The sequence below is a fragment of the Harpia harpyja genome, chromosome 10 (genome assembly GCF_026419915.1).
Source record: "Harpia harpyja isolate bHarHar1 chromosome 10, bHarHar1 primary haplotype, whole genome shotgun sequence".
NCBI classification, from domain to species: Eukaryota; Metazoa; Chordata; class Aves; order Accipitriformes; family Accipitridae; genus Harpia; species Harpia harpyja.
This window is the reverse complement of record NC_068949.1, coordinates 20,502,385-20,529,217: the sequence shown is the minus strand read 5'-3', so window position 1 is coordinate 20,529,217 and position 26,833 is coordinate 20,502,385. Positions and strand designations below refer to the sequence as shown.

At 37.9% G+C, this 26,833-nt stretch overlaps 1 protein-coding gene across 40 annotated transcripts in view; it reads right to left on the bottom strand.

Moving 5' to 3' along the window:
* KCNMA1 (potassium calcium-activated channel subfamily M alpha 1) overlaps nucleotides 1–26,833 on the bottom strand; it is a 526,550-nt gene that overhangs the window by 25,461 nt on the left and 474,256 nt on the right. For all 40 annotated transcript variants that reach the window (XM_052800261.1, XM_052800260.1, XM_052800262.1 and 37 more), the window contains one exon: nucleotides 23,916–24,108. In XM_052800261.1, the coding sequence (XP_052656221.1) occupies nucleotides 23,916–24,108 (193 nt within the window). The remainder of the gene's footprint in view (nucleotides 1–23,915; nucleotides 24,109–26,833) is intronic.

Sequence of the window (26,833 nt, the reverse complement as noted above, 5' to 3'; positions counted from 1 at the left end):
TTTCAGCCTGATTCTCTACCCAGTTTGAAATCGAGCCCTTGACACTGAGCATTTTTTAATCTTTTTTTTTTTTTTAAATAAAAAATACCCAGGCAAAGCCTTTTGGAGTTTGATTGTAAGTACTGAAAAACAGGTAGCTATACAAAAGCCCATGCAACAGTTGAACTGGAAATTCACAGTTGAGACTAATGCATTCCATCTCCCTTGTCCATTAAAGCTGCAGAAAGCATGGGAATATTCATTTAATGTCATTATTGCAGAAGTGATGGTGAAGCCAGAGTTTGACTTTAGGATTTCCTGTAGAGCAATATCAAGGCAGCATTTTTAAGCAAATATTTGTCTGCTAGGGATAGGATTGAGCCAAGCTCACTTTAAAACACACATTTTTGAGAAAACATTCATTTTTTTTGCCACATTACGCCCGAGTTCTTTTACTTCACACCTGACATCCAGGGACACTTTTGATCCTCTGTCATTACTGGTCTGAACTAGTTTTGAATTCTCCATATATCAATTCTAAATTAATCACAGCGAAATTAATTCAGGACATAACTTCATTATCTTCTTGCAGTGTGGAAACTGTTTCACTGCATTAAATTCATTGACACATTCATCTGCTACTGAATTCAGAAGAAGGTGACATGATATGATATGATATATGATATTATCTACTTTAGCTTTCTTCAGTTTGGGGACTAATTTACAAACCAGGAAATCTCTAAACTAAACTGTAGTGTTGTTAACAAGTGGTACTGGTTTTATATTGTCTGAGGGATTTATGGTTCTTTTCCAGTGATAATTACCATCACTCTTAAACTGTCCCTAACAAAACAAACTATAAGGACCACTAGATCTGGACTTCTTGATTTAATGGGATGTAAATTTTTATTTGGTATTCAATTCATTTCTCCCTATGTTTTTTCTATATCACATATAGAATATATAAGTAATACAACTTGAATCACCGAGAAGAGAGACTTAGCCCTCCAGAAGGTACCAGTATGAATTTCCTTCTGACTACCACATGAAAGCTAGATACAACATGAGGATTGTGAGGATAGGATAAGTAAAAAGGGAGTAAAAAGTCTGTGAAGAAATTCCTTAGGAGGAAAGAAGTGGATGTGGTATCTTCAACAGCCTTGCAAGACAAAAACGTCGCCATAGGCAAACCTAAGACAGCAAAGCAACTCTATTTAATATTACCAGTGCATAGAAAATCTTTAGAAAGCAGATTTCTTAGAAACAATTGGAAAGGTTGGCAATGTTAGCAGTCGGTCATTTAATACTACTTGTCGTGCTGAAATGAATTCAATAAGACCGGCATAGTGACAGTGAGTTGCATTCCCAACTGGTATCGGTTGCAGATGTTTTCTTGTGTCTGGCGCTGTGACCAATAGGCATATTGGCTCTTTGAACGCTTATGTCTGCACGGCAGAGCCTAGGATTTCTCAGACTCACAAAGTGAGTCTAACGAAGTTCCTTCAGGCACCGCCTCATGAGTTAGAGGTAACCCTGACACTCTCACAATAGCAGGAAAATTGAAGTGGGACTCCAAAGGGAAGGCATGCTATCTGAGGACAGGTGGGTATTAGTGTGACACCTCCTTCTGCAGCAGGCTCTGGTGCTTAAGTTTTGCATTCTGTTATGCTACAGGAAAGGCATGACACGGCTTTTGTCACAGTACATTAAAAAAAGCTCAAGTAGCTGTAAAGTCCTTGAGCAGTTAAAGTGGCCGACCCAGTCGGGTCCTCTGCAGAATCACGAGTCAAAATGGCAACAGCAAGACATTTTACACTCACTTATCTGAGAGCACAGAAAACTAATCTTGTTCCCATGCACCCTAGGGGTTGTACTGCTGGGAGCATCCCTAGAGGCCCTGCTTCTCTCTTTTTCCTGAAGGCTTTTCTCTCCCCATCTCAGGATGCACTCCCTAAGCCACCTTTTAGTGAATCAGGCTCTTCAGTTGGTAAGAGCACATTGGTATTTCCCTACTAGCTAAAAGCAAATTGAAGAAAGTTGGCGTAACTATGTCTAAATGTGTAAGTCCTTCTTGCCCTCCCTCTTCTACAATGTGCACACACACAGAAGCACGCACACGCACACTCTCCATCGAAGGCTATTTGTAGCCACCTCTCTCTAACCCTTCAAATATTTGTCTTCCTAGGATGGTGTTGGAAGATTGAAGTAAATGTGGCATTTCTGTTAGACACAGACTGTCAGGAGCTCTGTAATTGCACACTGCACTCATAGTGCATTCAGTCTGAAATGCAGGAAGCATGTTAAAGGGATTTTGTTTTCTCCTTGAATGAAAAATAGACTCATGCCTTAATATTTTTCGTCCTATGGTCTTGGAAGATGTGAGAAATATCTGCTATTTTAATTTAATTTCCTTGTCCATGCTTAATTCAGACACCTCTACAAATCCACTTTTTAAAAATACAAAAATCTTGGAGTATTTTCAGGAAAAGAAAAATTGGAGTACTTGGGGATTTTGTGTGCCTATGTTTGGAGTCACAAGGCATCATGCACCTTCAGGCCACTTTCCTGCTCCCAAGTCACAATGTAAATTCTATACATAGGCTCTCTATTTTTTTCCTCCAGAAGAGAGAAAAAAAAAGTGCAGGAAAACTAACCTGCTTTATCAGAACTTTCATTTAAAGGCATGAAAAACTACAAGTGACAGCTGTGCAGATTCAGTGAATGTGACATTTCTGAATTTCTTCAACTTGACAAGTAAACACCTTAAATCGGTAATGCTATATGCATAATACATGACCTGTATTTTGACATCCATCATCAAATGCTGACTTGAGAAAATACAGGTTTGTACGTCAAGGAATAGCACCCATAAAGCAGGGAGAAATTCAGGTCACAGGGTATTAGGAAAACTCTATTTCATTACAGAAGCTGAAACAAGCTAAGGCATCAGATTTAAGATCCATTTTCAGCTGTGAAAAGATTCAATTCCTCTGCACAGAGCATTCATTTAGAAATGACATGCTTTCCTCACAGCCTCTTTTCATTTTCCCTTTCATATTCCATTTTCTCCTTCAGTCCCCAAATCTTGTTCCATTAATGCTCATCAAAATCGTAAAACAGGGCTGATAGTTGTGATCTTCTTATAACCACAGTGTCTCCTTGTTCAACAAACAACTGAGGGAGCTGTGGCTACAATTGCTTAACAGGATCAACCTCTACAGTAAAATTCACATGGCCTGTGCAAGCCTAAGCACAGTCCCTGTGTAAGGAAATACAGTGACAGCGGGGTGCTTCTGGAAAAGGGAATTCTCTTTGCCAACAATTAGGAGGTAAGGTGCAGCACAATCACGTCCGTTCCCGCAGCCACTGCCTCCGATACTAAATTGCTGTACTGGGTGAGTGCCTTTGCATCACTTGGGTTTCAGGTTTTTTGTGGTTTGGTTTGGTTTTTCTTTTCTCTTCACTTATTAAACTGTCTTTACCTCAACCCATGAGTTTTTTGCTCACTTTTGCCCTTCTGCTTCTCTCCCCCATCCCACTGGGGGGATGTGAGCAAGAGACTGGGTAGGGGCTTAGTTGCCAGCCAGGGTCAACCCACCACCGTTGGCTATAGTGATCACCGCCACAACATCAAACTCAAGAAATGGCTTGGACTTCAACAGGAGGAACCAAGCCCTTGTCCCTCTCTGAAACAAGATGCTGCCAAACAGTGGATTAAATATATCATGCCTCTGAGAGCAACACAGGCTCTGGGCTCCTGACATGCTCAAAATCAGTGAGGACTGGCAGTCAGGAGTCACTGCTTCCCTCCCAGCAGCAGGCTCCCTCTTTGAGAGGCAGGGACTCCTGTGCCCTAACTCAGCTACCTGCTCTGCAGGAGTTTGAGCCTCCTGCAGTTCTTTGCAGAAAAAAGTTGGTTCAGCGTCTTGATTCTGTGCAAAGAAATATTTCTGAGCTCCCTCTGGGATAGTACTACTCACAAAAGTAGGTGAAACAACCAAACAACTGCATTAGAGGCAAGGTCCTACCTGTTTAAGGTGTTCTCGTCTTTGTGGAAGGAGAACTTCGGGGAAACTTCCTCCCCACGAGGAGGGAAGCTCTTTTTCCCAAGAGTTACTGGGGATCCAGGTGCTGCCCAGCTCAGAGCTCAGCAGGGCCAGTTGGCTATGATCAGCGCTCCTCGTCTCTTACAAAACACCACCTACCAAGCGATGAGCAGTACTGGGCTTCTGTGAGAGCTGTGCCTCCTGAGCCAGGCTGATCCATGGTCCTCTCAGGAACTCAGGGCGGCACTAACAGTGGCTCAGCAGTAACATGCAGGTATTCTGGGAGCCATAGTGGCACTGTGATGAAGTTCAAAATTAAGGAATGCTGGCATGGCTTAACAGTGACTTCTGCCCACTGAAAGCATCAGCAATAATTACAGTTTGCCCTGCTTACGTGTTGTTTGGAGCAACTGCCCCGATGGCCACGTGATCTGCTGATTGTGCTGGCCATAAACCACTGGGTTTTGTTCCTATGCAGTTCACTTGACTGAGTAACGTCCCACGAAATGCAGGAAGGTTTGCTCTACATAGCAGTAAATATATCCTTTTAGTCTGCTGAGGGGCCAGTAAAGGTTTACTGGGGTTTTAATCTAGAAACAAGTTTGGCTCTTGGGTGTGTACTGCTTCTGTTCCACTGACTTCACTGAGACCCAGATGGGCATATTCTCAAATGAGATTTTTATGTTACATTTATAAAATAGCTTCCGTTCTAAAGGATCATAATAGATCCTTTATGATCCTCTTCCCCTTTCCCCCTGCCCCTTTCCTCTTCACCTCCCTTCCCTTTCAAATATGTATGATTTATTAAACTGGAACTCTACGCAGGCAGAATGCAGTTTCCTAAACCAAAAATCCACCTGGCAGACCTAAAGGTTGTGGCTTTGTCATTAAAGTGCCATGTAAATTGATAGTGCCCTTTAAATAATGCTATTCTAGGGAAAGGTGCCATGGGATTCACTGGGTAACGTATGCACTAAAGTCCTCAAAAATATAATTTTTAAAGCATATATACCATTAACTAGCTCTGGTTCATCTGAGCAGCATAAAAAAACAATCATATTTTGAGCATATATGAATAACACACAGGTGATGAACTGCCAAACATGCCCCCGAGAAGTTATCATGCAGGAATATGGGACAAGGACTTTCATTAAGCAGAGCCAGGCAAAAAGAAATAATTCTCTTACAAAAGGATCTCACAGCTATATCCCTTTGCTACTGTTTCCTGGCAATGTCCATTAATATTCCAGTGATTTCAATTGAATGATAGACTATACCTGTTATTCTCCAAAGTACAGCCACTTGGGTATACCTGGTAAGTTCAGCAGCAGTCATGCAGCTAAAGAGCTGCTGACATTCATGGGAATCTGTTACAGCCATTCAATTTAGAAACAATTCTAGCTTCAACGTCCCATGTGGTCTGAGACAGAGAGTTGTAGTTTGGCCTCAGAACCTGAAAATCCTAAATTCTGGTTTCAGTTCTGACTTTTACTGTAATTTGTGCCTGAAGATCTAATAATCTCTTGGAGATTATCTCTAAAGCTCTGGAAAAGGAGAGGAATATGGGAGAGCAGATGTGACTGCGTAAGCTCCTAGCTCTCTCAGAGACTGCAGCATCTTCAGAGATGTTCTGGGCTCAAACATAGGCCAGGCTAAATCTACAGAGAGTAGAGGGTGAAGAAGGATAGCTTTCTCAATTGTAACTACCCTCCAATGCTTTGGGACTGGAACAACCCCTGGAGCACTGAACGCTGAGAGACACTGTTACAGAGAACAAGCTGCCATCCTCCTCCCAAGAAAGTGCTCTTCTCTAAACATCTGTTTAGAAAATGTCCAAATCAAAATGTCTGAAAATGTCCAAATCAAAGCTCTAATGAAAGCACAGGGCAGCGGCATCAATGTTAGTTGCCTCTCCCCAAAGTGTGAGAACCATTCCTGGGTGGGTTAGTGGTCCCACGTGCTGAAAGTGTAAAGGATTTATAGGTCTACTGGTTCTCACGCTGCTCTAGCAAGGCAGGATTAAGCTGTAAAAAGAAAGATCAAGAGAAGGATTGGAGTTTCATCATCTTGAGGTCTAGCATTGAATGATACTACATTGTTTCCATTTCCAATTGTGAAGAGCATAATATGTTAGAAATAGCATTATATTTTAAGCATAGTGCGGAATCATGTATAACTTAGATGGTTTTATTCACAGGTATTTATACAAGTCTTTTCCCAGTTTAAGTTTCGATATTGAACACACACAAAAAATCAAGATGAAGTCTATCTGAAACTGCCTGGGTTTTGGAGCGCTTTTTTTGTGGTGGGGTTTTTGGGGGGTGGGTTTTTTTTTTCTTCACAAAATCTCATGTGGTAATTACCCAAACCATAAGTCTGCCAAGGTTCACCACAGGCTTACTCAATCCAAAGCTACCAAAACAAATGGGCTTTCTTTACTAATGCTTTGCTTCTCTCCCTGCTCTTTTGCTCACTTAAGTGAGATAATATGTAGTTAATAGCCATAGCACTTGCCTCATGTCTGCTAGAATGGAAACTTTATATCTCTGGACAGTAAATATTGCTGGCCAGTATTAGTCTGACAAGAACTTCTCTCAGTGGAATCAAGCACAATTTTACTGAATTTATTTTTATATTTGGTAAAGGGAAAACAAAATTAAATTTCCTTTTTTTGAGTCTTCACCTTTATTTTTTCAGTGCTATAGCAATTTTGTAGAGCTCTAAGCAAGTTATTGCCTAGGTTACTGATTTCTTTGGCCTGACATATCCTATATGGGTTTTTTTTCAGCCAATAAAGCCAAGGTTGAACTAGAACTCCTGTTATGCAATGCAGCCATCTTGTTTTATACACATCTGTCTTGGGAACATGAAACTCCAGGAGTACAACAGTGACTGCTTCTTCACTCTCTAGTGTATAAGCTAACAATTCCAAAAGTGGAAAACTTAGGAAAATAATTTCTTATTTTTTAAAGCACTGTGTGGCACAGAGAAGAGTAAATCATAGAAACCTATGAGGGTCATGAAGACAGTCATAATGGTTACAGCCAAGCAAACCAGGATAATTGCTTGGGGCTTGTAGGCTATCAAGAAGGGAAATTAAATATTCAACTGAGACACTCTGCAGGTTCTCCGTTGTGCAACAAGAAGGGACAGGCCATCAAGAGTTTATTGCCTGATAGCGCCATCTTGTAGCTGTCTTTAAGCATCTATTTTCTAAGCCATCTCCAGAAACAGGGGAATGGTTGGCTAATTCTCTAATTGAAAACACCTGGGACAACACACAGTACAATACAAAGGAATTCTAGAATGCAGAGGACAACAGCTTCCAAACTACTTCACACTCACCCTATTCTTGGGATGTGTTCACAATAATTTTACGCTATGTTTTTACAAACTGGTCAGAGAATATTTTAACTCCTTCCAGTATACCATGTGCTTTGGATTTGTTAAATTCTTGTTTTGTTTTGTAATTGTAATGTCATCTTTGGTTTGCCATCTACTTTCCCCCCCTTTCTCTGTTGTCATGAACCTGCTTTTCCAAAGTCCACTCCTGTTGGGAAAGAATTTAGTTCTCTTACATTGTTCTTCTGCTGGAAATTTATCTCTTGGTGGCAAGTGACCATTCTTTCTGGTGGATTGCACCTCTAGGTATATCACCTACTCCTAATATTACTGTCCAGGTGCTAAAGAGTAGTTTGGCTACTTCTCACAGACTCTTTTTTTCTTTGCTTTTTTCTTATTTTGTTCAGAAGGAACCACTAGAACTATACAAATATTTGGAAAAAGAGAGAACAAACAGTAATGTATTCATTCAGCAATTATTATGGAATACACTTAAATTCATAATAACATCAGAAATTATAATTCTTGTGGGGTTTAGCCACTTTCACTACAAACTTTATTTTTTAATTGTCCCTACTCTCCATTTACCATTTAATAGTTTCCTACACTAGGTAATTCTAGGGCACAAGGTTGGTAGCATCTAAGTGTAGCACAGGTTTGCAGCTAAAAGAATTTAGTATAAAATGAAGCCAAATTCTTTTCAGTTTAATCATTAATCAACCTTGCATATTTAGACCTCAGGCAAAAGTAAATAAATATGCTGAACAAAACTTATCAAATAAATTAAGCTCTAGTACCTAGTTCAGAGAGACAGGTATTCAATAACTACAAATAAAATGGAAAGCTCACCATTAAAAATGATATATCGGCATGTTAGGTGAGACTCGACATTGTGTCATTATATCCTACATTATATCAAATAAAGTAAATTTTTCCTTAGTGAAAAAGGGAGACCAAAGCCAGATATCATAGCAAGCAATCAATAAAAATATTTTGATAAATAAAAGTAACAATGCTGTCCAACACATGATTGGCAACTATTGAAACATAAATTAAACACATTTCCCATTGCTGCTTATGGGAAAATTATGCAGATTAGAATTTGATTAGGTTTATATCATGAGACTCAATTTGGACTTTTAATCTATTAAGCTCCAATAAATGAGGCATCTGAATAGCTCCCCTGAGCAGCAACAGTAATAACCACAGCAGTCATTTTTTGCAATATGTATTCCGACAATTTCTTTAGCAGATGATTCCATGTCTTTAAGTACAATTACTTTGTAACTTCTACAAAAATTTCAGGTGTATGCAGGGAGGAAACGGATCCATACAAAAAGCTTAAACAGACATTTTGTGATAATCAACATCTGTCACTCTGTTCTAGAAATATTGTTTTTCCATCAACTTGGACTTCCTTATGGTCAACTTCATGGTCTGTGTGGGCTAAACAGTGCTGGCAGACTTGTAAATTACTCAAGCTGGAACTGAGCTGGAAACCTACAGTAAAATGTCATTAAGTTCTCTATAGGCTGGGTCAAAGCTAAAATCCCACATTCAAGGCTGTCTTGGGGATCAAAGATTTAACAGTGAAGGCTAAGGCCTCATTTTATCAAAGAAATCTGAACTGGATTCCCAGAGCTGAGCTCTGAGACAGGTTGGATTCAGATCAAGACCACCTCTAATTTATCTGGCAGGTGGGCTCCATAGGCCTCCTGCACATTTCCTGCAGTCTAATCTATTCGCAAATATCCAAAAGCTTCTCTCCCATCTTCCCCCATATTGTAAAAAAGCAACTCTTGGCAAAGCGTGCCAACTAGAGACCATATTGTGCCCATGTCCAATCCTGCCAGATTTCACCAAATCCTGTCATAACTTTTTAGTGGACAGGTTGTCATAAAAGCACACAGTCAAGTGACAGTACGCAGGTGATTTCCAAAGATTAAATTTGTAGTTTAAAAACTTCAGGGCTTGATTAAATGCTCAGAGTAAAGGAACGTGGATTTTGTGTTCATGCGTGAATATATTTTTTAAAGAGAGGCTTAACAGAGGATTTCCTTCTGGCACTTACGCTTTCAGCATAGCACTACAAAGGTTCTCTGCAAGCCAAAATTTTTTACCAGAACTCCAAACTGAACACCATAAATAGGGGAAAAAACCATCAGTCATGCTCTTTGTCACTCATATACTGTCTTCTGTAACACACACAACTTCAGAGTAGCATGTCTGTTAAAGACATCTTAGTAGATGTGTGAAAACGAGTATCAAGTTGTTTTGAACTATGCCAGTCTGCATAACACTAACTCAACCAACTTTTCCATAGAAGGCACAATAAATCACTCGCACCCAGGTGCAGTTACCACTGTGGGGAATGATAATTGCCTAAGGAGTATTTGTATACTTCTTCAAACAAAACCATCCTGATCCATAAAGGTAGGTTACTACATCCCTGCTGCAGTTTAATTTGAACCTTGCAAATAACGTACAGTGCCCAATTTGAAATAGGAATAAGGAGAGACCATCCTAGGGTTTGGAGTATATTTTCAAAACATGTACATCATCCCATCAGCACAATTAGTTGCACTTCAGAATTATTAGTATTACTGGTCAGTATGAAAACCATCCCTGTCATGTACAATAAAGCAATAGGAAGGTAAGTACCTCCAGAAAGTACTTCCATTAAAAGAAATGTCAGCCCTCTGATACTGAAGTTCCCAGGAACAGCTAACACATCAAACCAGCCCTGTACTCTGTTCAGCTCAGCATATTATCCCTGGTTTATATGTCACATATACATTATGCCACATTCTATTCCAGTTTCAATATAGGTCTACCAAATACTAAAATTGGCTAATTTTTTGCAATTACTCTTGACTCTGACTGGAAATAAACAGATAATGAAGATTTCCTTTTCTTTCTACTCCTCTTTTTTCACATTAAAAAAAAAAATCTAAATAGAAATTGCACAGTTATGGAATCAGGATGAATCTGAAGTAGCTCTCTAATTGCATATTCTTGAATGATGTACCAGTAGCAATATATTAGCTACTAGTAATATCTAAGGTTGTGTAAACACAACTGCCTGAAGAACAGCAGTGATACTACTGGTAGTACCCAATCTGTAAAGTTTGGGAACCTCTGCTTCAACCAGTACAGGATCCAGAATCAAGAAGCCAGAAAGCAACTTATGCCTCTGATGGCCATTCTAGGGGGAAGAATATCCAAAGCATACAATCACCAGTGTAAATAAACAGATAATTTGTTCAAATGTATCAAGAAAAAAGGAAAAGTATACACAAGATCAGTGAGGTACTGCCCGCTCTTAAGAAAAGATGAACTTCCCATTGCTAAGTTTGCACTATTTTGGCTCACGGTTTTTCCCCTCTTAGTGAATATTAATCTTAGAAAGAAAATGACTCATATTGATTTATTAGAGTTTTTTGCTAAAATCTTTAAGGGTTTTGCCTGCCTCTCATAGTTCAAATGTCTTATATTTAAAGAAATACCAGCAGAAGTGTCTCTACACAAGCTCTGTATATATTTTATTTATTGGGATCCAAACCCTATTACACTAGCAACCAAGTTGGTGAAGGCAATGATAACCGTAAAATATAATGTGGTGTTCTTTAAGTAGTGAAAAACAGGTGGCAACCATAAAATATATGCCATGGTATCCAGTGCACAGTACAGTCATACTGACAACTTCCAGCAAGCAGGTTTTTTTTTTAGTTTTCAGCATTATATTGACTATTTACTGTCATTCATGCATCTAAATACTACTGTTGGATTTTAAAATGGCAAAATCTCTATAAACACTTAAGCAACAAACTAACTTTCATATCTATTACTATTTACTGGAGAGTTAAATGGTTTGATAAAAAATAAAATGTTTACTTCCTTGTTTGAATTTCATTAGCACCAATACCAGTGGAAATAGCTGTCCTTTCAACTAGGGTTTTTGAATATTTCTGACAGTCTTTTATCTATTTCTTGCTATTTGATAGGATTCTAAGAATAAATATTCAAGTTGCAATGTGGATTTTTGTAGCTAGTAAGGTAGTTTAAGGAGATTGAATCTGTGGGCTTGGGCAGGGCTAATCTGAAATATAGATCTGCAGATAAATTTTAAGGCCTATTTACATTTGACACCACAAAGCACATTGCCATAAAATTAAAAAATTCAAGATATATTCCAAATTTTAAGAAGCACTCTCTTTGTTCGACCTAACTCAGTCTACAGCTGTCCCACTCAAAATGGACGATATGTCCAGACAGACAAGAGTTTACATTGCCACTCAAGAACTTAACTGAAGATTTAATTGAAGAGTTAGTAATAACCAAATTCTCTAATGTTGAGAAACCTTGGAGACACAAAGGTAATGTTGCACTTCTCGAGCAAGTAAGCAGAATCACTTCCCTCTCTTGCAGGGACAGTATTTTGAAATGTGCATCACAAGATGTTTTGCATAAGCACTTCCCCACCTTTTTCTCCTGACAGACTTCCCATTGCATATCAAAGGGTAGCTCCTGTTTTGACTCACATGGAGAAAGGAGTCAAGAGGGTACTAGTCTTGGAGGAAAAACTCAGGAAGGCACTGCTGTCCCCTGCCTCCCTTCACTGATCAGCAAGGGAGGACAGAGAGATCTTCAACCCCCAGTCCACCCTCTCATGAACACCTGGAAGGGAACACTCAAGGTCCTTTCCACATTGTTAGCTATCAACTTGGCCTCTATTGTTTGACAAGGAAAAGATTAGGACATTTCTTCCCTTTCATGAATTCTAGGTCTCACACCAGGCTCATCAACACCTAATAATGAAATTTAAAAACAAAAAGCCTGCAATTTTCACCAGTTTTTAGTGAAATTACTGTAGGTGCTAGACACTAAAAATAAAGAAGAGGAGGTGAGAATGGAAAACATTACTTTACATGCCACATATCTGGCTAAGAAAATGTTGTAAATAAGACTTCAAATCTGTGTTTAGAAAGTCCATGAATGTCATAATTCAAGGAATCATTTTCCAAGATTTTGTGGCAAAATTCTTTTTTTATGAACTCTGAAGAAGACTTGGTAGCAAGGGGCAGGCAATGAAATCAACTAGGATATAATAGAGTATCTGAGATTTATCTGTTTGCTTAGGCACATTTATTAAACTGGAAATAGCAAGGTTGCTAAATTGGAGTTATATGGAAAAATCTTTCTGATATTTGTCCTCTAAGAAAGAGTTCACCAAAACATTATTTTAAGCAGCTTGTCAAACACTGATTTCAACCCAGGGTAGATTAGATAAATCAATTCCATAAGGTTTTTTTTATATAGCTGAACTTATTTCTGAAAAGTTTGAAGTTACCATTCTAAGACGACATCTTCTTCATACATGAAAAGTTAGAATGGGAACAATTCACAAATTATTGAGGAATTACAACAGCTACAGTTTCTAAAATACACAGCTTAATATGCTAAATAAAATGGTTCAAATACCTTTTCTGAACTTAATTTTGGTTACAGCATAAACTGTTTTTGAGCAAGCTGACACTTGTGACTAATGGAACATTTGTTCTTAAGAATATCTCCTATAACTGTAGCATTATTCATCCAATCCATCCATCCTCAAACAAACAAGACACAATTCCACCAACATTTCTCAGCCCCCATATGACACTGCCTGATTTCAGTGAAATCTCTCTTCATTTTTTTAGTGGAGGAGTTGTTTCAAAAATGTCTGGCTATCTTCGCCCTCACTTGGAGACTCATTTCTAAGTCATAGAACAAGCAGATTGGCATGAACTTAGCAGAAATAGGAAATCCGATGAGGACATCCAATCACATTATAATCCCGCCTATGCATTTAAGCAAAACCTCTGTAAAGTCCAACTTATAGAAAATATATATGCTGTTACACTGTAGAGACACTTTGCCTCTCACTACCAACCAGTAATCATGCTCCTGTATTAGTATTAAGAGTATTTGACATTTAAAGTTGAATACAAAATTTAAACCAGCAACGAAACCTCAAATTAATATGAAAGGTCCAATCTCAATTATACTTTCATAGGATCTACTTTAAAGCTCTAAGGAAAGTTTGCCAAAGATCAGGTATTCCTGTGACATTACAGAAATTTTATATAATCTTAATCTTGTATCCAAACAAATCAGTATGAAAATTCCCATTAACTATAATCTCACTGGGGTGTGTTGAATAAAAATAAATCACAATAACTAGTCAAGAACAAAGTTTACCTTTCTTCCTTCAACAAAAATTTCTACCATGCCATTTGCAAAATTCATAGATTTACTTTTTCAGGTCTGGTTTGTTCAGATGTTAAAAGAAAAGCTGCAAAAAATACATTATTAGGACCACAGCAGTATTTAGTCTCAAATGAAGGCTGTGCCTCAATTCAGCCTGCATATCCAACTCTGCAGATGCTGAAAGGCTTGGAAGTTTCCTGATAACCAGTGGCTACCAAGTTTTTAGAGACTGCCTATTATGGAAAGTCTGGGCTGCCTCAAATTTAACCATGTCAAACTTAAAAACCAACAGGTCTCTCTTGATAAAAGAATGCCAAGTATTTTGTAAGTTTTACCCTAGAGCTGCAAGTTCTGCAACTCACTAGCAGGTGTTAGATTCTGCTCTTCTACAATGGATATCACAGAGTAGGATTTAACTGGGAAGAACAAAGAACCAAAATCTAGCTTTCTCCTGTACTGTTATTAGACTGGTAGAATCTGCTGGATATTGATGCTTTGTAGCTCTTCCACACTAAAGCAAAAACAGTGACATTGATCTCTGAATTCATGTATGTCCTTTAAAAAAACCAACCACCTTTATGCATATAAATAACCATTTATTAAACAAACAATACGTACTGAAGCAAAGAAAGAATTACGCTCACGAGGCTGCCTGCTATGGTATATAACTTTCAAACTATCTTGTAATCCTGTAATATATTATCTATATGTTCCATTTTCTTGAAGTTATCTTCATAATCAAGATGCTATCACAAGTATCATGGGCATTGGAACTATTTTTTAATTTTCATTTAAAGAGCAATTAAAGAAAGACAATGGATACACAAGATAATAAAGTAAGTGATTAGCAGCATGTAAATGACATAGGCTTAATGATAATACCCTGTTCTATTCTCCAAAGGGCCTGTCGAGAGAAACCCTTCCTACATGTGGTTGTGCAGCTAATGTGCCTCAGCCTACAATTACAACATTGCTGACACCATTAACCACTGAAACAACATCACTTCATGAAATCCTTGTTGTCTCATTAAAATGCAAAGGGTCAGGTAATTTACCAGCATTGTGTGTCTACTTTTGTTGTGGGTAATTAGCAAGCATTACCCAGCATGGAGTCCTACTGGGAAAAAGTGAAACTCTGAAATATTAAAAAGAATTTTTTTTTTTTTATATGATGGGAATTTGAAAGATTCACCATTATAACCTCAACACACCTTTGTGTTCAAGGGGCCATGAAACACAGACCTTTCATACATTTAATGTCACAAGATTTTATGGTTGGTTATTTTAGAAACTAAACTTCAAATTTTTAAAAATTTACTCTTGTATAATTGGATTTAGATATGTATCTCCTTCTGCAATTAAGAACTTTTGAAAAATACAGAGACAGTGAAGCAAAACACCTTACAGTTTCTTAAAGACTTTGAAAACAAATGGTTTCTTCAAAAAGACTTTCTTTAAAGTTAAAACACAGAGATTGGTGTACTACCTTCTAATACTCATGTTCCCTTTCTTCATGCTAATTGAAGTCCCATATCATCATCTAAAGCAACTTTGATAACATTCACCATTGGCTCACATCTTGTCAGGGAGCAGAATAGTCTCTTATTCTTTAAATGGAAGTTTTGGAACATAAAACACATTCCAATAAAAGTGAACAGAAAATTATGAATTCATTAAACTACTTTGGTATCTTGTGCTATATATAATATTTATATTCCAACTACTGTAAAATATGCTTTAATATCTTTAGGCAACTATAAGGACTTAAATATTTATAAAATGGCTAAAGATAAAGTATAGCTCTCTTATTCCTACATACAGATGATGTAAGGCATGCAATCAAAGACAATAACACTTTCAACCCATTTGTCATCTTAAAGGAGCCTTTCAACTTCAGATCCCTTGTGTGCAATCTACATAAGAGTTGTTGCCTACATAGGCAACTCCAGAGGAGTTTGCTCCTTAAAAACTACCAAGAGTGCTATACTTCACATAAAACAGGGTTTTCTGAAAATGGAGACAAAACTATAAATTTGCAGGCAAAACAGCTCCAAGTGGGGCTTCAAAATACTGCTGTATTTATCTCTGGGACATCTGGGAACAGGAAGCATTTTGATTTAATATTTCATAACATAGAGGCAATTGCTTCCTTGCCTGGTGTATAATTAATGCTCATAAAAAGAGCGGGTTTTTTTATTCCTCAGCATCAGAAATGCACAAAATAGTATACCTTCATAATAGGGGGTTTGCTTTCAAGATGTTGAACAGCAAATAATAATAAAATAGAGTCACCATGAATTTACAACAGTCTTGGGATGGTTAAATATATTTATAGTTCAAGTGTGAAATCACGTGCTTGATGTACTGTACTATCTACCTTCTTCGCCTGGTTTTATCTTTCTCCGGCTGAACCAGAAGGTATCTTGAAAGCAGAGGAGAAAGAGGCAATTGTGAAAGCTTCAAGGTATTTGGGCTAGGACCTTACAGCATTTCTCAAATACAGGGAAATTGCGTCAAAGAAATGTGTCTCTCCAGCCATTCCCCAACACGTTTTTAGTTTATAAGCAACAGAATTGAAAACCTCTTTTCTTAATAGTTTTTCTCTCTTCCTAGGAAAACTTTGAGGGAGACAGGAAACTGTTCTCCGCCTGTGTAGGTGCTGGCAGCTAATGTTAGTGTCCAGCTGCAAGGAAAATACAAGAAATGCAAACGGTGCTGGGTGGGAACTTTTTCTGTCAAGGGTTTCTTGTGAAGGCTAGCAAGGTCCTAACATAGATGACTTCCATAGCACAGAACAAAGTTAAGTGAACAGCCTCTCTCCCACCCAGCCTCTTTAGTTTATTTAAGTCCAAATCTTGCAAAGACTTGCACATAATCTAACTTTACACAGGTGGATAGTTTCACTGAAGTCAGAGAGATTTATTAACCTGTATAACATTGAGCACATAACTTAAGTTTTGGAACAAGCAAGGCATCAGACTGTAAACTTGCCAGGGCAAAGGCCGTATTTTATTCTTGTATATATCAGGACTATGACAACAAGCTCTTAATCCCATCTAGAGCTCCAGTGTGCTACCATAAAATAAATAAAAGCTATCAGCTGATCCATCTAGTTCAGCAGGATAAGAAATTATGTGCATGTTGCAAAAAGGTAATACTGAGTTATTTATCACAGTGACCTAATCTTCAAAAATTGAATTTTTTTGTGAGCAAATGGTGATGTGGGACATGTGCTAGGAAGTTAGGATACCCTTATCTCATTCTTCAGTTATTGACTTCATTACTTAGGATGGTCAGCCTTCGTTTTGAAAAATAATAATGAAACTGAACTACAACAAACATTTCAAAATTCAGTTAGTTAAACAATAATCAACCAACCAAGTAGAAAATTTTGTTAATCAGATTATTATTTTTGTCATTTACAACAACTGATACCAGAAAAAATACAAGGAGCATTCAGAAACACGCAGCATAAAAATATCCTTAATCAGGTGTAACCCCTACACTAAACTATCAGTCCTGACAAACCAATAACCCTGATGTCAATGAAAAATACTTGCCATTTTTGCAAATGTAACTGGTAGGATTGATATTGTCTAGGAGAAAATTTTTCAAAACATCTATGTGATTTAGGAAATTATGAGCTATCTTTAAGTGTAACAAGCATTCTGCAGCCTAAATTACATTGATTTGCAAAGACACACAGGAATCTAAGTGTTGAAAAGATTAAAGTTAGTGTCATAGCTCACTTTGACACTTAAAAAAAATTACCCCAAATCTTTCACTTTTTGCCAGCACTATTCATTTATTTATTTTTAATATTACGCCTACATTTAATTTTCTACATTTACTTATATGCTTTCCTAAGGAGGTTAAGTAACTCCTTAAACTCTGAAATTATTTATTTGGCTTAAGGAGAGTTTTATTTTCTGTATTTGAAAGTAAGGCTCTTTATTTCTACATTTTCATGTAGAAATGTAACAAATTAAACATAGGAAACAGTGCTGAACTTGCCACGGAATATTGAATTCTGTAACAGCCTAAAAGGTAACTGCACCTATGATTATCAAACCCTATATTCTGAAATCTTCATCTTATGACCATAAAATAAGAGAAATAAGATTCAACACTCACCAGAAAAACCTCCTTCAGGAATAAAACTGTTGTTCTGAACTTGTAACAAACATCTCTAACAGCATTACAATACAGTTATCTCTGAGAGTGACACAAAACCTTTGCTAACCAAGCGTTTTAGACAGTATTTATCCTTTCCCTTTGTTTAAGAATTTTCTGTCATTTCCAATCCTGATAATACTATTGTTGTTCTCTCTCTTTTGCTAACATTTCAGAGATAAAACAATCAACAATTACTGATTGGTAGAGGTGAAAAAGAATATATTACCTGCAAACACAATGGAATGCAGATCTCAAATTCATTTTAATAGAAAATTTCTTACAGCAGATTGCTAGACTAAGTCCACCAAAAATTGCAATAATTCAAGAATTAATCAACAGATTGTGATATAAACCTAATGAAACTCAGTCGCTAACTGGTTTTGTCCTGTCAATCGAAGTTTAAGCCAGCTCCAACAAAAAATGATGATGAAGCCACAAGTGATTTTTAAAGGAACTGGATCAAATGCAACTAAACTTGTACAAGGTTATCTTAGCTTGTGTAATCTGTTACACTTGAAAGTCAGTGTGTAAAATTCTGAGTATGTTTACTTGATTTTATAGGATTTTCCCCAGAAGAATTCTGCCATGATGTATGAGATGTATTACCCAGGAGTTCATCCCCTCTTTATTTTTTTCTCTTTATTCTTTCTTGTTGGAGGATCTATTACAAGAACCGTAAATGAAGGCCCTAAAAAGATCTCTCATGTGTTGAAATAGTGTTCCTAGGGAAAATTCTCATAAGTTGAAGTCATTCAGAAAACAGCTGCAATTGTTACTATGCTGAAATACATCTACCCTGCTGTACTGTGATCTGTCTTGTAATGTCCATAGAAAAAATGTTACTATACAGCCTCCCTCTTCTCTACTTTAGACCTGCTTGGAGCCATAAGATCGCTTTTCTTTATTGTTTGGTAAGTGTTTTTTAATGAAATGTACTGATCTTATTATATAGGACTCAAAATAAGATCTAAATCACTGTCCAATAAAAGAAAAATATTGAGTTGGATATCTAAAGTTACTACCCAGAGGCTACTCTGGTACAGTATTTATAAATCTCTAAACAGTTAAGTATAATTGTCTTTCTGGTTTTGGGGAAGAAAGCCAAATAGCAGTTTTAGTTACAACTGAAGAAAAATATTTGGTGTTCATCTGGTGGGTAAAACAACAAGTAAAATTCCCACGATGTAAGCCTCTGAAATAAAATACAAGAAACATGAAAAACTAAATGGGAACTGTCAATAGATGCTACTTGAATAAGAAAGGATGGAAAGGTCAACAGAATGAAGGAAAGGAGAATTACTGGAGCTCTCCCAACATAACTGCCAAGGCAGAGCCCACCCCAGACTCAATCTTCCTGGGTGCTTTAGAAAAATGTTATGGCTAGGGAGCACAAATGTTTAATAGGGATCTAATATTCTTTGGTCTTCTCTCCAAAATACTTCTTGATAAAATAATCTCACTTTGTATTTGAGGGGACAGAATGAGAATCAGGAAGGATCAAGGGACAATAAAAACAAATCTCCAGTACCTGAGGGTGACCTTTTTTCTCCACCACAAACATACGCACCTCTTGACAAACCTTTCTAAGAAGACAATCAGTCAACATCTATAAGAGGAACTGCAAGATAAAAACAGGACTTCCCTTGTCACAAATAAGACATCTGACTGAGTTTATAAGTCATTTTGTGTAGAGGTGGGCCAAGCATTTTTACAGCACTTTACAGCATTTTATGTCTTAGAAGCTGGGAGAGCTCAATGAAAGTGATAGTTTGCTGCAGCTTCAGTGGGACACACTCTTGGCCTTCCTGTCATTGGAATCTAGGTCTCCCAAAGGCAACAAACTGCCCTGATTATTTCCAAAAGCTCATTTTCAGGACATCAGAGTCTGCATCCCTAACCTCTAGCAAGCCTAAGGAGTTGCCTCGTCAGCTTTGAAACGCTCAGTGCAGACAGCCACGAGAATGCTTTCAACATGAGAGCTTTCAGCAACACAGATCCAATTTGAAAGAATTCCTTGTTCTTTTCGAGCAGAATTACACATTTAATAGAAAGGAGACTAGCAAATCCTTCCAGAACAGTTAGTAAGCTTTTCCTTCTAAGGAAGGCACCCTGTTTCCATTCACAGTTCTGTGTAGTCATGTGTTTGGTCATATGTTGCTAGACAGCTGATGATGAACATAGATTTGACAACTTAGTTTACTGTCATCCACTCTGGGTACCCCAGGGTCCTTTGTAGCTCTGGTCCAGAATATATTATTTTTTTTTCTGTGCCTTGGAACTGTGAGCTACTTCTTTTCTTCTTCAGGAGGTCAAGGCAGAGCACTTCGGTTGGTTAAGATGCAATTCTGGCAGGATCAGTTAGGACTCAAGGCAGGCAGACCAGAGGACAAAAGTGTTGTCGCACTACTTAAAGAAGGTCCAGATAATTAATGCTGCCCAGTCCAAAAGCCTGGGAGTATTTTAACACTGTAAGGAAACACTAGCAAGTCTTTGTTTCTGCATAAGAACAGCTGTGTGCATATTAAGTTCATCTTGAACTAGTAATGAGAAAATCCTTTGTTGATATAAACCAAATTAATTCAGTAGACTTTCTTTCAGCAGTTAACTTAATCCATTGGGAATTGGTGGCCCTATCAGGAAGCCTTGCTGTCATATGTCCACCCTCCTGTTCCTTCTACAAGACCTTTCCTCTCAAATTGCATCTGGGTTCAGTTGTTGGTGCAATGCTACGTCCCCGGTTGGAAAGGGCATGTCTGGATGGATACAGAAGGTTGGCTAGTGATGAATGTTTATATGCCTAGGACTGGAAGTGAGTTTGGTGTTAAAGTAGGTGACAAGGGTGAGGCTCCGGGGAAAAGGGAATAAAATCCCCAAATTTGTGGGGGATTTGTTCTTTTTCTGCTACCAACTTAGAACAAAGGAGTTATAGATATGGCCTTGTACTTCAGCACTGGCCAATGATTATGGCTTCTCTGATGGTTACATAAATTTGCATCCTGCTTTTTATGGTGCACTTCCTGTACTGGTGTCATCTTTTGTCTGATGCTGGAGTGAAATAATCACAGATAAAAACCTGAAAGATCCTTGTGCATTCAATAACCTATCAATTAAATGACTGTATTTTTTTTTTCTTTTTCAGAGGCATAGCGTATATATCAGGTTTTCATATGAGATTCCACTGCTTAATGACTGCAGAATTATGCTAGCTTATTACTTAGAATTGCAAGGGTAAGATTACACTGTTAATTCCCTCACCAAAAGTCTCACATCTTAGCCCATGTGTTTCTCAGGCTGTTCACATATTTTGGTTTGTTTCTTCTCTTTTCAACACCCTGTCACAGGTCAACTGACATTCTTCCACACCCCCACATTTTCTAATGTCATTGTTTCCTATGATCAGTAACAGAAGTCACATAAAAGAACAGCACAGAACACTCTTTCAAAGGATGCTGTTGGTGAGGAATGTCTTAATTCAAAATCATGCACTCAGATCTAGAAGAATTCAGATTGGCAATAAGGTTTGTACCAGCTAATGTGTTAACGATAAATAAGTATGTCAAATAATACACAAATGTTTAAGCAAAAGTAAAATGACAACTTGTTCTGTAAATAAACATATTTCACTGCCAGTAGGAACCTGAGAGGTGGTTCTAGTATGCTGCTTGCTGACCAGCAAATGTTGAATCACCTGGTTTATATAATTGTCATGATAGTTGTGTCCACCGTATGTTAAAACTGCATTTCATAGGTAAAAATGTCACATTGGATATAATTTCCAGTAAAGTTTGTGCTATCTACTGATCTAATTGCTTCTGACTGTCTAACCATTGTATTCAAGGTCTTTCAAGAAAATTTACTGTACTGAAAGCAATGCAACCAATTCAGGAGTTGTGGATACCATAAGCAGACAATTTACTGGGAAGATAATTATTTTCTGAAGCAACTAGTTTTACAAGAACTCCTCCCTAGTCAGTGGTCCCAACTAAAATAGGCTGCTGGTTACTTGCCTTATGTTTTGCCCTGTTTCCCCAGAAAAGCTACAGAAAGAGTAACTTTTTTTTTTTTTTTTTTTACATGCAGACTGATATTTACCTGAAGAAATGTCCAAAATGTCTAAGTATGTGCTAACTTATTGTGCCTCTGCTTCTCTGCATCAGCAACATTGAATAGGGCTGAAGGGATCTGAACCATGGCCCCAGTCTACACTTCTTGACCTATAGGGGCTATGCTGTAGCAGCAACCTGGATATTATAGACTCATAGAACAATTCAGGCTGGAAAGGACATCAGAGGGGCTCTGGCCTGACTTCTTGCTCAAAGCAGAGTCAGCTATGAGGTCAGATCAGGTTCTTCAGGGCTTTATGCAGTCAGGTCTTGAATACCTCCAAGGACGGAGAGTAAAAAATGACAGGTCTTCATGTGGTGCAACAAGACTGTTATATTGATAGGTTTTTCCATCCTTATTCAGGGATGGTCTAAGATCCAATGTACTCCCAGAGGTAAAATACAATAGCCAAGCGTGGGAAATATCACTAACCTCTGAGCAAAGGCAGAAGAAGGAAATTCTCTCAGACTGCCCATGCTCAAGAAGAGGAAGGAAGGGAGGAAAGAGGTGGGACAAACAGATTCTATTTCTTGATGATTTTAGTTACATTTGTGATAGGAGACTGAGAGAGACCCACAAAAGAATAGCCAAGAGCCTGGTAGTGAAAGTACACATTTGGTTTTGAGATACAAAATTTCAAATCCCAGATCTAAATCAGCAAAACAAGGAACCTCAATGCCTGTATTCCACTTCTGTAATGAGCTTCCTGATCATGACTACAAGTTATAGTGTCAGCAAGTGAGTGTCACAAATTTTTAAGGGAAGAACTCTAAAATATTTGGGGTTGTATTGCTTCCAGGCCACAGATTTGAAACTTCAAATACCCATGGGATTGAAAAAACACTTCCTTCTTCCTCTTCTCTAAATCTACTTGTTATCCAGAGAACTTTCCAACCTGACTTTGAAAATTTCAAACTTTTTGTTTCCTGGTACAATTTAACTCCAGTATTAAATTCCAGTTTTATTGCTGATTCTAAGAAAGAATTTTCCGTGTTCAAGAAGTTTCCAAATTCAAGAAGTTATACCGCTGCCTCTGATTTTTGGCTCATAATTCCTATTTCCTGATTAGAGTGTAAAGAGGAAAAATGGAACTTAATCTTAGTCCTCACAGTCCTTGAGGGAAAGCTATCTCTAGGTCAGGCTCACAGGGAAATTGCAGAACAAAGCACTATCCTTTCTACACCTACGTTTATAGCAGGGCTAGATCCAGAGGGAATATTTACAGCAGCACTTAATAGGTTTATCAAAGGTAGGACTTCAGCTGCATAAGCTGCAAGACCCTTCAGGGATGGGAAGACAATTGTTTTTACACTGATGGTCTTTGCCAGGGTGCTTATGACTGCTTTGCAGCTGCTTTGCACAGGCACAGTTGGTGTAAAATAGCCTTTGGCTACCTATGAATCAGTCCCCTACTCTCAGCAAAGATGGAAGGATTTTGTTCAGCGTCCTTAAATGGGATGAGTACATGTCAAACCATGGGAAGAAATCAGCTTTGAGTTAATCCTAACTGGCTTTTTAAGCAAGAAGGCACAGGGACTGTAAAGACAATTTAAAATTCTTGTTCTTTTTATTTTACTTTGTGGCTTGTACTATTCAGTTCTTTTTCTCTGCGGTTGCAATGTGCTTTACGTAAAAAAGAAATCTTGTTAAACAGAAGCTTCAGGTATTCCTAAATGAGTATGAGTTAGTTTTGGCTATATAACAGCAACTGCCCTGGTAAGAAAGCCACAGAGCAGGAGAGGGTGAGAAAGAAATGATTTTATATATTTTTCTGGAAAATTTTAAATTGAGAAAAAAAGCCAGTTTCACATTCATTCATTTCTCCTCTGTAAGATGTGCTTTGTGATGTAGCAGAGAAACTATGTGACTGTCCCTTTAAAAGCCATCATACCAATCAGCAGGTTTAACTGTCAAGCAAGCTGATGTAGGGCTCTTTGAATTACTGAGTGAGGGATATTCTTCCTGCCAGGTCCTGTCCCCTGTAGGCACTGCAGAGAAGTATTATAGGGCCGTCCTTACCTTGGGAATTAGCCTGCAAGACCCCAATGCTGTCATCAAACTGCATAGATTTGATGTTGAGTGACGCCAAGATGCATTCCTTGTCCTGCAGCGAAGCATCATCAATATTATTCTGATTGGCTGACAGGATAACGCACATGTCGCAGAGGTTGATGTTGACAGCCCTTAAATCAGCCCGACTTAATGGCGTACCCTTCGGCACAGAGAAAAAAAAGGGGGAAGGGGGGGCAGGAGAGGAAAAAAAGACAAACAAATTAAAGATTGAGAAGGAGCTTTGGGAAATTATTTAACAAGTATCTTTTTTATGCTCTGACATTAAGCTGGTCTAACTATGTGCCAGGGAATAGGAGATGTGTGCTAATCTAAAGGGTAGTTGGTGCTGATGGCAGCATTTTAGGTTCAGTCTCAATACTCAGTCAAGCTATTACTAACAAACAAGAAACAGGAATAATGCCAGCATTCTACATCTCATCGGTGACTTGAAATTGTCTTGATTTAAGTTGCTATCATGTGGCAACCTCTGGCTCTCTGAATATAACGAGGGGTGTGTTTTAAATGTCTATTTATCTACTACCAAGTCACAATGGTCTTGGGCAAAAGAATGGCAATTTAAACAGGAAAGCATTGTGTCCCCTACACATTTGAAAAGCAATCAGGATAAAGCTGTTTTTTTCCACCTGAAGCAATACACAAAAAAGGTTAATCCTTTCCAATGCATGTTTTTGGTGCTTCTAGAAGGAAAACACACTCATCTTCAAAGTTGTGTGATTAAACCCTTTGAAACAGAAACGAGACTTTATCTTAATGGGCAGAACTCACGCAACATTCCCAGCTTCCACAATTCTCAATCAGAGAATGCAATAATTAAAATGAAATGTTGTGGTAGTCCATGGGGTTTTTTCATAGTTAACACAACTTCTAGTTACAGAATATTAAGTCTATGTCACAGGGGCTGCAAGGTGCAGGAGAAGAAAGATTTTTTATGGAAACTAGATTCTGCTCTGCTGCCTCACATGGTTTGGTACCCAAAGACCCTAATGATGATGAGACTAAGCTGTCCCCTTGTCACACAGTGACTTTCATAAAACCAAGTCAAGACCCTACTCTTCCATCTCCTGATCACTCATGGTGAACGTCTCCTGAACTCCGCTGAGAATATTCAATGCAGAAGTGAATTTAAAATGCACAAAGCGAAGCCAGAGCTCAATTCTTATTCAGTGATTGCCACCTAGTCTCAGATACCAGTCTGACTATTCCATGTTACTTTCAATAATTTGAGGCACGAAACTGTGTGGAAAACAGTATATATCAAACAGATATGATTTAGTTATAAAGTACTCAAAAGTTAGGATATGATTATTCCTGCCACCTTAATTCTGCTCTTTGTGTCTGTACTGTGCACCAAGTGAAGCAGGATTCCTGTGGGGAAAAATAATATGCAATCATGTAATTAATTAAAGGCTTACTCCTAATGATTTTATGCAAAGGGACAGAATTAAGGCTGCCTGAGGATATTTAAAATTGGCATTTGCCTACTTTTTAAGAGTTTACTCAGCAGCTTAAATGCCTCTTTCAATACAGACTTTAAATGAAATTTCCACTTTTTTTTTTTTAAGACCAGAACAAACATTTTTGTATTCAGCTGTAACCACATCCCCATCAGATATCAGCAGCAAGTTTTACCTCGTGAACCAAAGCACAAAAAGTAGGAAATGAGTTTGAGTGACCTCCTTTTAACACATGATTCCTACCAGTATGGCCTCAGAAACTTTAGCAGATTTTTAAATTAGTATAATTAGATCAGAATAATGCTGTTATTTTTAACTTTATATCACCATTTTGAGCAAGGTAGGCTGAAAAAAAATAAAAGAAAAAGCAGTAATGAAGTCTGTGTGGTCTTCAGCACCATTGATTACTGTGTAAGATACAATTCCTTTACATATTCTGTATTTTTAAAGGTGCTTTAACTAACTATTTAAGCTGTTTAAGCTGAAATTAGTCCAAAACTACTCTAAATTTGGGTGCAAACTGATTGGGGAATGTAAAGGTGGTGTACATTTCCTTAATGCCTCTTCAGAATTCAGAATCAAAACTTTACAAATACACATTATAATAACGGATACACACTATATACTGGATAACTTGGAAGTAGTAGTCGGATTCTATTCTGCTCCGCAGTTCAACAGTATTATTAATTTAATTCTGATTCCTCAGTCTTTAGCCTTCACAGTGACTGGAATTAAAAGGGATTGGCAGGAAGAGGAGGATATTAACTGACCAAATCTGATATTGACACCATTTTTGTGACAGCACAGAATCTTGTGACACCATCTGTTCGATCAGTTTACAGAAAAAAGCCAAGGGCTAACAGTAAAACTGCATTTACAGTAACAAAGACCTACAGCCTGAATTAATCAAAAAGTGAAGGCAGTCTTTCCATTCTATAGCTATTTGCCAAATTATTCAGTTTAGGTTACATCCATTGTTGATTTATTTATTTTTAATTGCTGAAATGTAATTATTAAGAACTGGTAAATTCATAATTTTTCATTCTGATAAAAACATCCAAACTAACTTTACTCTGTAACATACAGAGCATTCTCTGTTGTACTTATACCGTGGGCTTGTTTCCCTCCTGCCTACATCTTTGTGGGTCATTTATAGCCATGACTACCTCAGGTCACTAGCTTGGAGGGCTTCATTTGTTTGTCCTGGAGCTCGTGTTTCTATATTTTGGGCACATGTGTAAATGATAATGATATATAGGAGAAAAAGGACCTCTGAATTGTGGTTTTAGTGGCTGCCCCTACTAAAATCAATAGGAGCTTTCCATCGATTTCAAAAGGGTCAGGGTTTTGCTGTACTTCCATACACAAGTATGGCAGGACTCTGAACTGAAATGCTATGGCAGTGTTCCT